The sequence below is a fragment of the Antechinus flavipes genome, chromosome 4 (assembly GCF_016432865.1).
Source record: "Antechinus flavipes isolate AdamAnt ecotype Samford, QLD, Australia chromosome 4, AdamAnt_v2, whole genome shotgun sequence".
NCBI lineage: Eukaryota > Metazoa > Chordata > Mammalia > Dasyuromorphia > Dasyuridae > Antechinus > Antechinus flavipes.
In genome coordinates this window covers 52565270-52582491 of record NC_067401.1, presented here as the reverse complement: position 1 = coordinate 52582491, position 17222 = coordinate 52565270, and the positions used below count along the sequence as shown (strand labels likewise).

General features: G+C 40.1%; 2 protein-coding genes across 4 annotated transcripts in view; one reads left to right on the top strand and one right to left on the bottom strand.

Annotated features, from left to right (window-relative positions):
• On the top strand, positions 1-5731 carry PIFO (primary cilia formation). Of its 2 annotated transcripts, none has more exons than XM_051993048.1 (6): positions 1-106; positions 335-477; positions 1591-1689; positions 3900-4033; positions 4802-4919; positions 5516-5731. In XM_051993048.1, exons 1-6 carry the CDS (start codon positions 82-84, stop codon positions 5582-5584), a joined length of 588 nt encoding a protein of 195 aa, XP_051849008.1. In that variant the 5' UTR covers positions 1-81; the 3' UTR covers positions 5585-5731. The 2 variants fall into 2 exon arrangements, with proteins under 2 accessions (XP_051849008.1, XP_051849007.1); XM_051993047.1 differs by lacking the exon at positions 1-106 and adding an exon at positions 113-219.
• A 1888-nt stretch (positions 5732-7619) lies between these two features.
• Positions 7620-17222, bottom strand: part of LOC127559335 (acidic mammalian chitinase-like) — a 14970-nt gene continuing 5367 nt past the window's right edge. For both annotated transcript variants that reach the window (XM_051993046.1, XM_051993045.1), the window contains exons 3-9: positions 17208-17222; positions 16957-17081; positions 15533-15656; positions 15030-15212; positions 11187-11303; positions 10364-10502; positions 7620-8496 (exon numbers count right to left, since the gene is read on the bottom strand). The exon at positions 17208-17222 is cut by the window's right edge and continues 151 nt beyond it. In XM_051993046.1, the coding sequence (XP_051849006.1) occupies positions 8162-8496; positions 10364-10502; positions 11187-11303; positions 15030-15212; positions 15533-15656; positions 16957-17081; positions 17208-17222 (1038 nt within the window). In that variant the 3' untranslated portion in view covers positions 7620-8161. The remainder of the gene's footprint in view (positions 8497-10363; positions 10503-11186; positions 11304-15029; positions 15213-15532; positions 15657-16956; positions 17082-17207) is intronic.

The window sequence follows — 17222 nt, the reverse complement described above, 5'->3', positions numbered from 1 at the left end:
CCCCAGCAATCAGCGCTCTCCGTTCGGCTCCGCCTTCCCCTTCTGTTGCCCTGACAACCCACTGTATACATAACTCGCGACATGAACTGGGAATGGGAGCTTTCAGGTCAGTCGGGGCGCTTTTCATCAGCTTTTGGATGGAGTGGGTGGAATGGGGTCGGGACTCACAGAGACGTGTAGAAATGGAGGACTTTTGGTCTGACGAAGAAGATGTATATGGTGGGCGCCGCAAATAATAAATACCCCCTCTGTCCATTTAATCCTTCCTCACCCCGGCCACCCTCTTGGTTTTGGGGGACATAGCCTGTATTGGGCATTTCTGCTCTTTCTTCAGAAGCGCAGATGAAATATTGTTTTGGATCATGCCAGCCGAGGAAAATCTTCCCCCACCACCATCCTCCAAACAGAGTAGGTATTAAAAATGTGCCCATTAGGGGCGCACCTCATCGAGGACCCGGATGCTACCTTCACGAAGAAGTGAGTATCTCCTCACCCATCTTGCTCTCTTGGGTTGATTGATCCTTCTTTCTTATTTTTCTGGGATCCGGTGCGGAAGGGTTCCTGACCAATCAAATATCTCCCCAGTGATTTGTCTAATAAATTCCCTTCTTCTTGCAATCACATTGCGCGCTGAACCTCAGCCAATCCCAGCGTGAATTCTAAGTTCCTCACTGATGTGGGTGCTGATCCCAGACCTCCAAGATAGTTTATATTCGGTTTCCTATTTTTCCACTCCCCTTCATTAATCCTGTGAGCCATTACTTCGGATACTTTCTCTTACTCCCGATTTTCCATGATACTCCTTTGAGAGCATTTTCTAAAATATCCCTACGATCCATAATGTTAGACAACTTCCCTTTTTTCAGTGATGTTCAGTGCTGAGTACCTCCCCCTCAATATAATTGCATGCTGATTGTCCAGCCCTCTGGCCAAAACCCAGTCATTACACTGCATCTTGTAGCCCTGACCCCCCTGACAATCTAACCCAATATTCTCGAGAAAAGCAAAAAATCAAGATTTCCCCTACAGGCTTTTGAGATAAACCTGGTGCTTTCTCTGACTTCTATGAAATTCCTGGGAAACGGGCACTAGGTAGCTTTCTACTAGTAGGCTGGACCAGCTTTCCCCAGAAAAGCTCCTAGTGAAAGCTCCCAAAAGGCTAAAAAGTTTGAGGGACCAGAGAATGGGTATGAATTCTTTTGTGGGCTAACCGGCATCTTTGCACCTCAATAATTTCTGGAAATTCTTATAAATTAATTTGTGCTGTGTATATAAATATCCTTGAAAGGAACTTGGAAATCCTTTAGTTCAACTCTCATCAGTAAATTTCAAGTCCAGCTGTTTTTCTATGATTCTTGGAAATCCTTTAGTTCAACTCTCATCAGTAAATTCCAAGTCCAGCTGTTTTTCTATGACTCTACATTGGTGTGCAAAGATTAGGTGGTAATGGATGAGTGAGAAAAAAGGGTATTTTTGGTACGGGGACTTCAGAATGAAAGAACATCACATGTTCCTTGGTACTGGGGTAAGCAGCTCGGTGGGATTGCTTCCTGACGTATAAATTTATAAAATTCTTGTATAAATTTATAGAAGAATAACTTGGCCTACAACCTTGCTAAGACCCCTACAAGTAATAAGGGATACATCATTGGATCTAGGACGAGCCGTCGATTTAAATCAGACAGTAAGGTTAGTGACAATTTCATATATTTTGATTTAAAAATCATCCCTGCATTGATGCAATTATGGAGTTCCTTGAGGGAGGGGATTCTCTGTGCTTTTCTTTCCCTCCCAGTATTTAGCCCAGTGCCTAGCACACAGGGACTGCTGAATGAACCTCCAGGGCCTAGACCTGACTTGATCTGACTATATATACACATGTGAGAGAGAAAGAAGGGAGAAGAGAAAGGCAGAGATTGTCTCAAGCTTTTCCATGGAACAGGGTTCCATGCCTCCGTCTGCATCGCTCAGGGGCTATGTGGCTGACCCTCTGCCCCTGTGAGAACAAAATCATCACGGTAGCAATGGGGGTTCTCTCTGCAGGGCTTTCAGATTCACCAGGTGACTCACAACACCCTGCAAAGTACCTAGTGCAGGCAGAGTGCTCTCCATCTTAATGTGAAGCATTCAAGGACTCACCAAGAGCCACACAGCTAGGAAGCATCAGAGCCAGTCTCAAAATCAGCACTCTGGCCCCAGAACGCTTTCTCTTTTTTTAGATTTTATTGATGCTTTTTTAGTTTATTCTTTGTCACTTCCTAGTCACTCCCTTTGCCTTGCACCCATACAACTTGCTCTTGTAGAATAGGACATCTGTGATATCTTATGAAGACCACTAGGTGGCGCCACAGTGCTCGGAGTGCAGGACCTGGAGTTAGGGGAACTCATCTTCCTGAGTTCAAATCTGAAAGAAGTGGGAAGGTCACTTCATCCTGTTTGTCTCAGTTTCCACATCTGTAAAATGGTCTGAAGAAGAAAATGGCAAATCCCTCCAGTATCTTTGCCGAGAAAACCCCATAAGATCATCAGGTCATGAAGGGCTGGATACAACTGAACAATAGCAGCATATAATAAGCCCTTAAAAATGCCAGTTTCCTTCCCCCTTCTTTCTCCTTCTTTCAAAGGGCTTTCTTCAAATAATTGGTAAATTATTATTATTTGTATTGGGATATCTAGAAGGCACAAACAATGAAGCAGTAGGTTAAAATCAGATTGAGTCACCTATGTGAATTCAAATCTGGCCTCAGACATTTATGAGCAGTATGACCTTGGGTACACACTTAACCCTATTTTCCTCAGTTTCCTTATCTTTATAATGGCCCGGAGAAGGAAATAACAAACTTCTTGAATAATTTTACCAAGAAAACCCCAAATGGGATCACAAAGAGTTTGAAATGACTGAGCAATAACAATCATTTAGAACTTTAAGGTTTTCAAAACACATTGCATTTTTATCCCAATAATTCCTCAGAAGTCTGTGAGGTAGATAATATCTGTTGAAAAGAAGGAGGAGGAGGAAGAGGAGGAGGAGGAGGAGGAGGAGGAGGAGGAGGAAGAGGAGGAGAGGAAGAAGAAGAAGAAGAAGAAGAAGAAGAAGAAGAAGAAGAAGAAGAAGAAGAAGAAGAAGAAGAAGAAGAAGAAGAAGAAGAAGGAAGAAGAAAAAAGGAGGAGGTGAAGAACAGGAAGAAGAAGAAAAAAGAAGAAGGAGAAGGAGGAGAGGAAGAAGAAAAGGAAGGAGGAGAGGAAGAAGAAAAGGGAGAAGGAGGAGAGGAAGAAGAAAAGGAAGGAGGAGAGGAAGAAGAAAAGGGAGAAGGAGGAGAGGAAGAAGAAAAGGGAGAAGGAGAAGAGGAAGAAGAAAAGAGAGAAGGAGGAGAGGAAGAAGAAAAGGAAGAAAGAGGAGAGAGAAGAAAAGGGAAGAGAGGAAGAAGAAGAAAGAAGGAGGAGGAGAAGGAAGGAAGCAAGGAAGGAAGGAAAAAAGGAAGGGAGGGAGGGAGGATGGAAGGGAGGGAGGGAGAGAGAGAAAAAACAGCACTTTATAGACTGAGAAACTAATTACTTTACTGATGTGGCTTGCCCAAAGTCACATAGCTAATGAGAACAGAATAAGAATCTGAATTTCTTTTTCTTCTAACTCCAACTATAGCTGCCTCCATAGGCTTACTTCTTTAGCTTTTCCTTGTAGGAAGGAAACTATTTGACACATACTTTGTGCTTTTTCCCCAATCCTACTCTGTTGGATGGGGCCACATGGTCCTCTAGAGTCAATTCATATTTAGCTTGGGGTTGACTGTCTTCCAGGTCTATACCACCACCTTTCCCCAACCATCACCATTGAAGCCTGTGTAGCCCATCTTTGTTTATGTAAAATCTATTCAATGATTCTATTTTCTTATAAATAGGAGCTGTTGCCCGCTCCAGTTTCATATGATGTACAAAATGTTAAGTCCCGTTGTATTCTTCCTCCTTATGCTCCATTTAACTCCATCTCAACTCGATTTGATGAGAGACCCACAGAGTCATCATATTTCCCTGGGTATGTCAAGTCTTTGATTTTCTTAAATACCACCACAACAATAAGGAAAGTAGCCAGCTAAGGATGGTCAAACTGTCAAAGTTAGTCATTCATCCTCTATTTAAATCCCCCCAGAGAAAACATGAAATATTTACCCTCCCTAGAATAATTACACCTTCCTAGCAAGGAATGAAAGATGAAAAAAGTACCACAAATTTTATCTGTAGTTCTGTGGGTATTCCCAATATCTGTTCCTTAATTATCAGTGGGTTTAACAAACCCAACAGTTCTTAAACTTTTTTTATATCCCTTTGCTAGTTTGGCTAAAGCTTCTGGATCCCTTTTAATGTTTTTAAATGGATAAAATAAAATACAAAGTGTTTCAAGAAAAACAATATTCTGAAATTGTTGTCAAAATATTTTAAGAGTTTATTAACCCCGCATAAAGAACCCCTGTTGCCTTATGGTAGATCTCTAGGCTGAACTGCCCAACTTCATCTTGAATACCTGTCATTAGTCATAAAACTCATAATCTTGTGGCTCCCCAGCTATCTCTTGGTATAAAATAGTCATAGAAATGTTTTGTTCTGGGGACCCTGGTACTAAGAAAAACAGAGCATCTTAGATTTTAGCATTCAGTGAAACATCTAGCTAAAGATCCCCCCTTCCTTCCCACCCAAACAGGAAATTAATCAATCAGGCTTTCCCTATAGTCAGAGTCCTAAGAATGCATGGGTTTTCATAGATGTTAACAAATATATGAAAAATGGTATGAATTTGTCTCCCCAGCCCTGGAACCTACAATCCACAGTACCACTTTTCCCGGAAAATCGTCTGGCCAATGAAATTTGGGTCTCCAGATTGGGATCAAGTGCCAGTCCTAAAGAAAAGAACCCTAAAAACGGAGGTATGAATTAGAGACATATTCATTCATTCAACAGACTTTTTAAGTGTGCACGTCACCATGGCAGATTATGCACAAGACTTATCTACCCGCAAGAAGTTTAAAGTCCATTTGCTAGAAAAATGTCAATTAAGTTAGATGATCTCTAAACGCATCCTCCCACACACAAATCTATGATTTATGATCTGGGTACAAATATCAGGAAATCAGGTAATAATTCTAAAACAACATATATATACATATATACACACACACACACACACACATATATATATATAATCAGAGAATAATTCTAAGACAACATATATATATTATATATATATATATAATGTCCAGCTCTAAGTAATAAGGGAATTCTTTCGTATATATAATGTCCATCTCTAAGTGATAAGGGAATTCAGAGCGAGAGAAATATTACTGTGGACCATGTAAATGTAAATTTACATTTGTCATTTTTCATTTGAGTGATTAGGTATTCCCCAGAAACAACACAAGTTCTTACAGCTAGAACTAAGGACAGAGGACAGTGTCCTTGGAGCACTAGGGGAGGGAATGAATATTTGAATACATGATACTTACAAGCATTATTTTCATTACAGCTCATAACAGACAGAGAGTTCAGGATACATCGGAATCGTGTGGCCTATCTAAGCCTGTATTACAGCTGAAAGATCCTTCTGACATCTTATTCATTCCCTTAATCCCAGCTAGCCTTAAGCCATGAAGCAAGATACCCCGTTACCCTCTTGTCCGCCAGGGTTCAGCCCAAGGCAGGGAGTGGTTCGTTTTATGTTGTAAAATATGTTCTAAGTATACTGAATTTGTGTGTCATTTTGTTATATATACTCAAGCAAATAGGCCTGGGGATCTCTGATGTGAAACCCCAAAGATGACTCTTATTTGCAGGGAGCACAAATGAATTAGCCACTCTCAACCCCAGGATTCTTGATTTAGAGCCAGAGTCCTAACATTTCATTTTACAGATGAGAAAAATAAAGTGAAATAACTTGCTTAAGATCATCCAAGATAGTGAGAAAGCCCAGATTTGAATCCAGGCTTTCTGCTTGCCAATAAATGCCCATAGTAATTCCCCATACTCTGTTTTGTCGCAAAGTAGTATAATAGGGAACGAATTAGAGCTTGTCTTTTTTTGTCCCACTTAGCCTTAGAAGATGGGGCCAGGATCTGAGGATACCTGGAAAGTCCAAAGCAGGGCTTACTTAGGTCTAGGCTCCCCTCTGAGTATGGGGGATCTTTTCTCAGGACTGAAATTATACTGCTTTTTATTAGGACTCCTTAGGGTTTTTAAGTCATGGTAGCATGGTCCTGGGTGGTTGAGTTTTTTGCCTGCCAAGTAGTGGCTCAAGATTCCTAAAACCAACCAATCTCTCCCCAGGGATCTTCTCGTACCAATCCAGACCCCAATGCTGCTAGATGAGAACTTTGAGAAGCCCCCTCCCCATCTTCATTCCAACAGGTACCCAGGAACTCTCCACAGCCACATTTAGGGCAATGGACCAAAAGCTGCTGGAGATATTTTTGCAACCAGAATTATGGACGAGAGGATCTTGCCAAACTCTTTATCAAACCCCATGCATAGAGAGGCAGCTGGGGTCTAGTAACAAGAAAAGTAGGTAGGAAGTAAGAGAACCTTGTTTCAAATCCCATCTCTGCTGCTAATTTGGACAAGTCACCTTTTCTGGACCTAGATGACCTGAGAAGTGACTTTAGTCTAGTCTATGGTTCCTTCAGGATGCACCAGCTCTGTGTTCTGTTTTACCCACAAAAACAAAGCTGCTATATCGCCATATTTAAGCCTCTAAGTTTTTTTTTTTAATTAAAGTTATAAGTGGGTAAAGCACCAGCCCTGAAGTTCAAATCTGGTCTCAGACACTTAACACTTCCTGGTTGTGTGACCCTGGGCAAGTCACTTAATTTCAATTGCCTCAGCAAAAAAAAAAAAAAAAAAAAATTAAGGTTATAACCCTATTTATAGATAGCAATGGTAAGGAAGGATCTGAGAACCCTCCAGGAGTTATGGGAAAGCCACTGGCTTTTTCCTCCTAAGTGTATTCTCAGTCACAGATTCCTAGGATAGAACTGATTTTGATTAACTTTCTCTTCATAGCTAATGATTATGTGAGGGAGCCCGAGGTATGGAAACTGCTACTTTATATTAAGCAATCAGGGAAGTAGACCCATTTACTTAAGGGCCTATGAGAGGCCTATGAGAAAGTAATGAGATTAGAGGCAGTTGAATATAACTGGAAAAATCCCTGATGGGGGAAACTGAGATACTCATCAAGATAATTCAGCAGTATCCAATGGCCCTTTCCCACTTCTCTGACAGCTACCACATTTTGTCTCTATTGGCCGATGACATGAGGATGACTGCGACCTTGGCCAGAAATGACCTTGACATTATTCTCACTGAAATTAGACAATGTGACCTTTAGTGTGCTCGTGTACATTCATGTATATGTTCTTGCATGGGTGATGTGAAGTGGACATCTCATTCACAGCTTACGCTAATCTCCACAGGGTATCAGCAAATACAAATGTAACCCTCTCTACAAATAGCTCTGCTCTGAGATCCAGGTTTGGTCTGGGCACATTTTCCCAACCCTTTTCCCTAGAGAAGATGGTTTCTACAAAAGAATTCAAAATGATATTAGGGACCCACAAAACAGAAAGCAAGCAAACTGACCATACTGGCTCAATTTATTTGAAATCTTCATTCAACACAAAATGCCAGTCTCTGTACCATTTCAGAGACTGACATTTTCCCAGCTGTTACAATGGTCTAATGTGAGCACTGAAAGGCTAAGTTTTCCTGCCCTAAGGAGAAAGCTGCCATTTAGATAACATTTCAAGGTGTATGTGCTGGGTAGGTATTAAAATATTCCACCGATGTTCATCCTGTTGGTATCCTTGTGATGTTAGGAAAAGTTGGGAAAGGTTCTGAGGATGGATGTTGGGTGGACTCCTGTGGTGATCATGGGAAGACAGAGGTGGGGATCAACCAAGGCAGGCATCCAGGGGTGGACTATGGTACCAGGCCAGGTAGACTGCCAATACATGAGTGAGTGTTTGGGAGAATGTTTGTGCCAGGCACTGTACGAGACTGGAGGGGGGAATTCAAGAATCAATAAAAAGCAGATATGCCTTCAAGGAGCTTGCCACTGAGTGGGGCTTGGGATGGGATGGGGAAAGGCCAGAAGGCTTTTGAGCAGAGTAGGATTGTTTTAAGGCCAATCACAGCACATGCAGTTCTCCTTAAAGACCAAGCCCTGGGCACACTGGAAATGAAAGGTCTTGCCTCCGGCACATTTGTAGAACTTAGTGGCATTTTCAGGATCCATGTAGGTGCCATCTGCTTTACCAGCACAGAAACTACCATCTCCTCCAGATTCTCCGCCGCTGCCTCCATCACCGCCGCCTCCGCCACTGCCTCCATTGCCACCCCCTTCTCCGCCACTGCCTCCATCACCCCCTGATCCTCCTCCAGTGTTGGAGCAGAAGCTTTGACTTCTAGGTGCGGGGAACAGGTCGTGCAGGGTTTTACTGGCTGGGGTGCACTCTGCAAGAGGAAAAGAGCGAATGAGATGAATCACACCTGGAGGGGGCTTTTTTTCATTTACATATAGGTTCAAAAATAGAACCTTATCCTGGACATCTCCTTCAGGCTCCAAATTCTGGGAAATTAACCCTGAAAGTCAAACTTTAGCTGAAAGCTGAAAGCTAGAAAGGATGCACCCGAAATGGCAAATGGAAGCTACCACAAAGGCTGGCAGATGTTCTTTTTCCTTCAAGACCTTGTCTATAAATCAAGCCATTCTCCAATTGATAAATGGTCAAAGGATATGAACAGACAATTCTCAGACGAAGAAATTGAAACTATTTCTAACCATATGAAAAGATGCTCCAAGTCATTATTAATCAGAGAAATGCAAATTAATACAACTCTGAAATACCACTACACACCTGTCAGATTGGCTAGAATGACAGGGAAAGATAATGCGGAATGTTGGAGAGGATGTGGGAAAACAGGAACACTGATACATTGTTGGTGGAATTGTGAACACATCCAGCCATTCTGGAGAACAATTTGGAACTATGCTCAAAAAGTTATCAAACTCTGCATACCTTTTGATCCAGCTGTGTTTCTACTGGGCTTATACCCCAAAGAGATCTAAAGAAGGGAAAGGGACCTGTATGAGCCAAAATGTTTGTGGCAGCCCTGTTTGTAGTGGCTAGAAGCTGGAAAATGAAAGGATGTCCATCAATTGGAGAATTGTTGGGTAAAATTCATTGATATATGAATATTATGGAATATTATTGTTCTGTAAGAAATGACCAGTAGGAGGATTTCAGAAAGGCCTGGAGAGACTTACATGAACTGATGCTGAATGAAATGAGCAGAACCAGGAGATTATATACTTCAACAACAATACTATATGATGATCAGTTTTGATGAGCCTGGCCATCCTCAGCAATGAGATGAACCAAATCAGTTCCAATAAAACAGTAATAATTGAACCAGCTATACCCAGCGAAAGAACTCTGGGAGATGACTATGAACCACTATATAGAATTCCCAATCCCTCTATTTTTATCCACCTGTATTTTTTATTTCCTTCACAAGCTAATTGTACGTTATTTCAGAATCTGATTCTTTTTGTACAGCAAAATAACTGTTAGGACATGTATATGTATATTGGATTTAATTTATACTTTTAACATATTTAACATGTATTGGTCAACCTGCCATCTGGGGAAGAGGATGGGGGAAGGAGGGGAAAAATTGGAACAAAAGGTTTGGCAATGGTCAATGCTGTAAAATTACCCATGCATATATCTTGTAAATAAAAAGCTATAATAAAAATTTTTTAAAAACTAAAAAAAAAAAGATCTTGTCTATAATTAGCAGGAAGTTACAGGGAAGAAGTACCAAAGGGAAGTCTAATTGGATATATTCCAGGGATGACAAGACCCCAGGGACAAAGAAGCAGGAAAACATGAAAAAGAGCTGGATAGGGGGGAAAGGGACTTTCCATGTACATAAACAATAACCTGAGTTTCTGAAAATTCACTTTGGTTGTGGCCAGCTTTGTTTGCACGAAAATACTCCTAAGGAAGATATTTCCTTCTTAAATGGTCCAAATTTCTAACTGGTAACTTTGAGAATCATTCATACATCACAAGAAGTCACATTCCTCCTGCTACACCATGCAAGGCCCCTTTGAACACCAACTTTCAATGATGAAACAAGGTACAGTGGCAAGCGCCAAAATCCTCCTGGAGAAGGAAGGCTCAGCACTCCAGCTTTTTTTACCCAGGCTCTTCTTACTTGGTGAATTTAGCACTTGCCTTGTCTCCTCTGGCTGCTGCCCCAGTGTACTCCTAATACTCCTAAGCCTACTGGCTACTGCCCAGCATTGAGTTACCTGCTGAGAGCCCCAGGAGAGACCGTAGTTTACTTATGAGTGGATGTTTGCCCTCATTGCAGAAAGACCCTGAGAAGTCATCGAGGTCAATGGCCCAAACCATAGCACCCCCAAATTTGTTCTGCTTAACAAAATCCACCTGTAGAGAAAAGAAAAGAAAAAATTAGCAATTTAGAATCTTTTCCTCAGTTGAAATATTCTCTTGGGCCCATTGTGGAGTGGAGAATGGAGTAGAGAATATTATAGAAAGAAAACCCACAAATGGGGTAGGGGTTATATTTTATGTACTGTGTACCCCAATGACTTAATATAGGGAATTCTCTCAGTATGTTAAATTAATTTTATCAACTGACTCATAGCTGAGCTTAATCTCAAGCACCCTTGAAGCTCAAGCAGCTTCAGCTTCTGAGGAGAGTATTTCCTCCTGACTATAATTCTATGATTGATAAAGGAAGCCAGATATATCGGGCCCACTTTGTTCCCTATAGAGTTGCATTCAATGGGAATTCAGACAAGGCCAGTTTTAAGAACAAATATGAGTTTTTTGAGTGCAAGAAATGTTTCATTTTTTTTGTCTTTATGTACCCAATGCCTCCAACAGGGTCTTGTATTTTTAGGTATTTAATGTCTATTGATTTTAATTGCATTGAACTAAAATGTTACTTCTGTGTTTAGCTTGAATGCATCATGGGTTCGGTGTATTTCTGCTTTCCCTCCATATTACCAGCTTGATGGCCCCCCTCAACTTGATGGGGGATATTGAAAAAACCCTGTTTTCACCAGGTTTGGAATCAGGGATCAATCTTTGCCTTTCGATTCTTACCTTGTACTCATAGCTCTTTACGTCATCAAAGCCGATCCATTCATTGCCTTTGTAAGCATAGGGGACTTTCTGATCATCAATCCAGGAGGTCGTTGCATCTTTTAAAAATGTGCAGATCTGAGGGGGAGAAAGGAGGGTAAGAGCCAATCACCATCAGTTCTATACAACTGAAGAGGGTTAAGTAGATGACAATAATGAGCTTCTGACCTCTTGGAACTCTTGGTTTCTTTCAAGACTACAGACCCCATCCCCAATTTTCTTTAAAAATTAATTTGCATTTATTTTGTATATATTTGACTATATTTATACACATGTTGTCTCCTCCCAGTAGAATGTAAGTTTCTTCAAGCTGATTTTAAAAAGCCTGGAAAGATTTACATGAACTGATGCTGAGTGAAACAAGCAGAATCAGGAATACATTGTACATAATAACAGCAAGAATGTGCAATGATCAGCTATGAAAGACTTGGTTCTCCTCAGTGGTTCAATGATCCAAAGCAATCCCAGTAGATTTTGGCAGAAAATGCCATCTGCATCCAAACTAAGTACTAAGGAAACTGAATGTAAAACAAAACATGCTTTGTTCACTTCTTTTTTCTGTCTTTTTATCTCTCTCATGGTTTTTCCCTTTTGTTCTGATTTTTCTCTCTCAACAAGGTTCATAAAGCAATGTAAATTCAAAATACATAAATTTACCAGAAAAAAAGAATGTAAGTTTCTTGAGAGTGGTTCCTAGGACAGTACCTTAGATATATTAATGAGAGAATAAATGCTTGTCAATTGAATGAAAAGATATAGGGTAATCAGATAATAAACTTTTAAAAATTTGAATGAACTCAAGCATCTATCCTCCTTTATTCCTCAAGCTTCCTTATATTTTTCCTTTCTCCCCTTCCTGGTACTTTTAGAACATGAAGAGGCCCCTCCTAAGACTAATGCTTCTACTTGTGCATTTGATATTATCTCTACCTATTTCCTTAAGAGACAGACAAGAGAGACAGAGACAGAAACAGAGAAAGAGAGAAGAGAGACAGAAACAGAGAGAGAGAGAAAAAGAGGGAGAAGAAAGGAGGGAGGGAAAGGACAAAGGAAGGGAAAAAGGGAGGAAAACAGAGAGGAGAAAAATTATATGTGAATATGTGCACATATATGTATTACAGATATATACATATGTACATATGTTTTATATGGGTATAAATTATATTTTGTTATAAATTATGCATTATATAGGTATACATATTTATAAGTGTATGCATATAGTTTATACATATGTAATTTATATTTATTGTCTATGTATGAAAATATACTCATGTATATGTACATTTATAACACATGTATGTGTGCTGACAACTTCCTTCCCAGTGCCAAAAAACTCACTCATGTCTCCCAATATTTAAAGAATCTTCCTCTGATTTTTCTTGTACAGCATGATATTTGTGGAAATATGGATAGAACAACTGCATGTTTAACATATATTGGATAACTCGCAGACTGAGGGAGGAGGAAAGGAAGAGGAAAATTAGAACACAAGATTTTGTAGGGGTGAATGTTGAAAATTATCCATGTATATATTTTGAAAATAAAAATCTATAATTAAAATTTAAAAAATAAATAAAAGTAAAATATCCTCCAAAAAAGAATCTTTCTTTTAGGCTGTAGCCATAAGCCTATAATGAGGGTCCTTTCCACTGCTAAAATCTCATACAAAATACTCTACAATCCTTACCTTACCTCCCCCACAATGTTTCAGCTTTTTGTAATCTGGGTTCTGACACCACTCCTGCTAGTTCCAACTCATGACCTCTCTCCATTCCTCAGTTTCACTGACCTTTCCAAAATAATTGTTATTATTGAGCACTTCTTTCTACAAGATATTCTTTCCTCTTCTCTATTCTGTGACATTTTGTCTCTGGCTCTTTCTCTTCTTCCCTGTTTCATTGCCCCTTCTTGGTCATTTTTTTCTTTCTCTCCTCTCTCCCTAAGTGTGTGCCCTCAAGGTCTGTCCTAGGCAGCCATCCATCCACTCCAATGCATTTGATTTATCACCTTTATACAGAAAACTACCAACTCTATGTATCCAGATCTTTCTCTCTCTAGCATCTCCACCTCCACGCTGTGTACCTCTTTCTGGATATTTTGTCAGTCTTTCAAACTTATATCCAAAATATAACTGTCCTGCCTCCCCAAATTCATATTTCTACTAAGGTACCACCCTCCACTTTCCTAGTCACTTCCAGCCTCAAAATCTCTTTAATATTCCCTCTTCCATGGAATAACAATTCTTCCTGAAGAATCCCTTTCTAATCCCCCTCTTCTGTCTATTGATGTTGCCTTCTTCCTTATTGAAGCCGCTATCTGGACTATATAATAAACTCCCAATGGGCTCCTTACCTCCAGCCTCTTCCTGCCCTTATAAAGCTACCAAAATTCTCTCCCCAGGTATGATTGGGTCACTCCCCTGCTTAGAAATCTTTAGTGATTCTCCATTGCCTTTTAAATGGAAATGCTTGCTTTGTTCCATATATTTTAAAATAAATAAAATACAAACTCCTTGGCCTAGCAAATAAGGCCCACCACAATCTGTCTTTTCTTTCCAGATTTATATCCTAATCCTTTCCTTCCATATTTCATCAAAACTCTATCTCCCATCTTGAAACATTTATATGAACAATCCCCCAGTCCTGTGGTATTTTCCCTTTCATTTCTATATTTTAGAATCTTTTTTCATCTTTCAAGCTTCATCTCAATTGTTAGACCCTCTATATAGCCTCCCCTGGATCACTTTATTTCTCCCAGTCTCAGTTTCTTCATCTGTCAAGACAAAGGAGTTGGACTAAGGTTCCTTCCATTTCCAAGCTTATAACCCTATGAACCCATCAAAAGTCCTCAGATTTTCCTAGAAACCCTAACCTATGTATCATCACACCCAGCTTATATACTTTTGTATATATATATATATGTGTGTGTGTGTGTGTGTGTGTGTGTGTGTGTATAAATATGCAATATATAGTATATATATTCTTTAGTGTGTGTATATATATATACATATATATATATATATATATGTATATATATATATATATACACATACACACACAATATACAGTATATGTATTTTTCAGTATCCTGTCTTATTCCCCCACCTATAAAATATAAATTTCTTGAGAGAACTGACCATGGTCATCTGTGACCATATATTCTCAGAACAGTAGTTTGTCCACAATAGTTGCATAATAAATATTTGTTAAATTACTAGGTTGACACTTACATGGTACTTTAAATTTTATAAGTACTTTATACAGATTATCCTATTTAATTCTTTATATCATCCCTGTGAGATAGATTCAATTATTATTATCCCATCTTACAGAAAAGGAAACAAAAGCACAGGCAGGTCAAGTTATCTGGTGCAAAATTTGAATTCAGGTCTTCCTGACTCAAATCTAAACATCTATCTTGCTTCTTAAAAATGAGTCCATGCCATAGCTTCAGGTCCCAAATTGGCCACGAACTTGATAGGCTACAGGTGAAAAAGACCCATTCCACTTCCCTTCCCAAAAGATTAGATTGTCATAAGCCTTTTGAGGGAAGCCCTCTTCATGTTTACATGATTGTAAATAAATTATACCATCCCCAACATGAGAACAGACAGAAGGAGAGCTTCAAGCTCAAGGTGAATATAACTGGAAACTGGTCCTGCTCTTCCGGGGGCTTTCTACTGCCCAAGATCATCTATTTCCAGAACCAGAGAAAGGATGTCATGGAGTGAGTGGATGGCACAGAGTTATTTGGGAACAGGAATTTTTTTAACCCATTTGTAAACGAGCAATTTAAATGCACTACCTCATAATAAGCCCAGAATCCAGCCTCGCGCGTGTAAGGACCCGATGAGCCCGCCCCAGAGACCGGGGCACCGACAGAACTGTCAGAGGTGGTGAGCCGGAAGGTTCGTCCGTAGGTAGGGAATCCCATGATAAGCTTCTCGGCTGGAACGCCATTGTCTTCCCAGTACTTCATGGCATATTCCTTCGGGAGACAAAGCAAAAGCATCATTTCCCATTGATGAAATGACCAGGTCTAATCGATCCAAGTCCAAAAGCCTTCAAACCCAGAACTCCCATATGACTAGCAGCCCATTGAGGGGAGACACAAAGCTCTGGTTCTACTGGGAAGTTTCCAATCTCCTCTCAGCAATTTTCCACAATTGAGTGTTTTATAGAGTTGTCTGGAACACTCACTGGTTAAGGGACATAGCTAATATGTTCAAAGGCAGGATTTGAGCTAAGACCTTCTAGGTTCGAAGGCCAGTGTACAGTGGTATGCCATCCCTCAAGCTGCTTTCTTACACAGTTGAAGAAGCGGTTATCTCCTTTATCTTTGGATCCCTCATGAAGGGGACTATTATGTCCAGTGACCGTGTCCCAACCACCATGGAAGTCATAGGTCATCACACTGATGAAGTCCAGGAGCCTGAAATGAGAGACATCCATCAGGTAGAAAGCCCAAGAAATCTGTATATTTTATGAAAAACTTAGGTGAGAAACCTTAGAACAGCAGTTAGAACAGCAGATGGAATGATTTGTTGGGGCTAAAAACATCCATTTCCTAGAAGCAAACCAGCTATTCAGAGACCATGATCTTTTCTTAATTTAGCTTATCTAAGGTTAACTTCAAACCACATAAATACCATCACAAAGTCAACAAACACTTATTAAGTACCTATAAATATGCAAGGTGCTAAACAATAGGGGCACAAAAAAGGCAAAAACATCTGCACTAAAAGAGCTCATAATCATCAGCCCCAAAGTCAAAGTTTTTTCAATTGGCATAGGACCCCTACAAGTGTGCACTCTACTGGCATGGCCTTTAAGGACTGGAAATCACCTCCAAGAGATGAAGGATGCATTTAAACAATCAATAAGTACTTAGTAAGCGCCTATAATGTACACCATGCTAGGAGTTGGGGGAAAAGGGAGGGGGGGGGGGTGAGTTCAAGTACAAAGAATGGAAAAATCCCTATTCTCAATAAACTTACATTCTAATGGTGGAGACAGCATATACACATAAAAATATAATCAGTACATATAATTTTATATTTGTATGTGTGTACATACATATATATGTGTATGTATATATAGTTAATAAATATACACATGTGAACTGATGCTGAGTGAAATGAGCAGGACCAGGAGATCATTAAATACTTCAACAACAGTACTATATGATGATCAATTCTGATGGACCTGGCCATCTTCAGCAATGAGATGAAACAAATCAGTTCCAATGGAACAGTAATGAATTGAACCAGCTACGCCAGCGAAAGAACTCTGGGAGATGACTATGAACCACTACATAGAATTCCCAATCCCTCTATTTTTGTCCGCCTGCATTTTTGATTTCTTTCACAGGCTAATTGTACACTATTTCAGAGTCTGATTCTTTTCATACAGCAAAATAATGGTTTGGACATGTATACTTATTTTGTATTTAATTTATACTTTAATATATTTAACATCTTCTGGCCATCCTGCCATCTAGGGGAGGGTGTGGGGGGAAGGAGGGGAAAAATTGGAACAAAAGGTTTAGCAATTGGCAATGCTGTAAAATTACCCATGCATATAACTTGTAAATAAAAAGCTATAATAAAAATAAATAAATATACACATGCTTACTCCTACACACACTTGGGAATCAATCTGCCACTCCCCCCAAACTTTTGGAAACCACTTTTCTAAGATTTGAGACCCCCGGGGAGACTCGCTGAACTCACTTTCCAATCTCTGCAATCTCATATCCAGCATCGATGGTGCCTTTCCCAGCAGACACAGCTGCTGTTATGAGCAATCTGGGGAGTCCTGTTTCTTTGGCTTCTTGTTCAAACAGCTCTAGCATTTCCTAGAGAGAGAGAGAGAAGGGCTGCTGAGAGCCTGTCTTCATCCCCTTCTGCGCCCGGGCCCCCTGCCCAGGCTTATGCCCAGGGGAACACAGGGCACATCAGCTTCCTCGAGGTTCCATCCCCACCTTGATCAGGACAGT

What these genes read in the sequence shown, in the direction of transcription:
- PIFO (XM_051993047.1), top strand. Translation starts at nt 138, where the DNA reads ATGGAGTGGGTGGAATGGGGTCGGGACTCACAGAGACGTGTAGAAATG. An exon ending in GATTTAAATCAGACAGTAAG is followed by an intron (nt 1,690 to 3,899) that starts GTTAGTGACAAT and finishes TCTTATAAATAG; the next exon opens with GAGCTGTTGCCCGCTCCAGT. An exon ending in AAAGAACCCTAAAAACGGAG is followed by an intron (nt 4,920 to 5,515) that starts GTATGAATTAGA and finishes TTTTCATTACAG; the next exon opens with CTCATAACAGACAGAGAGTT.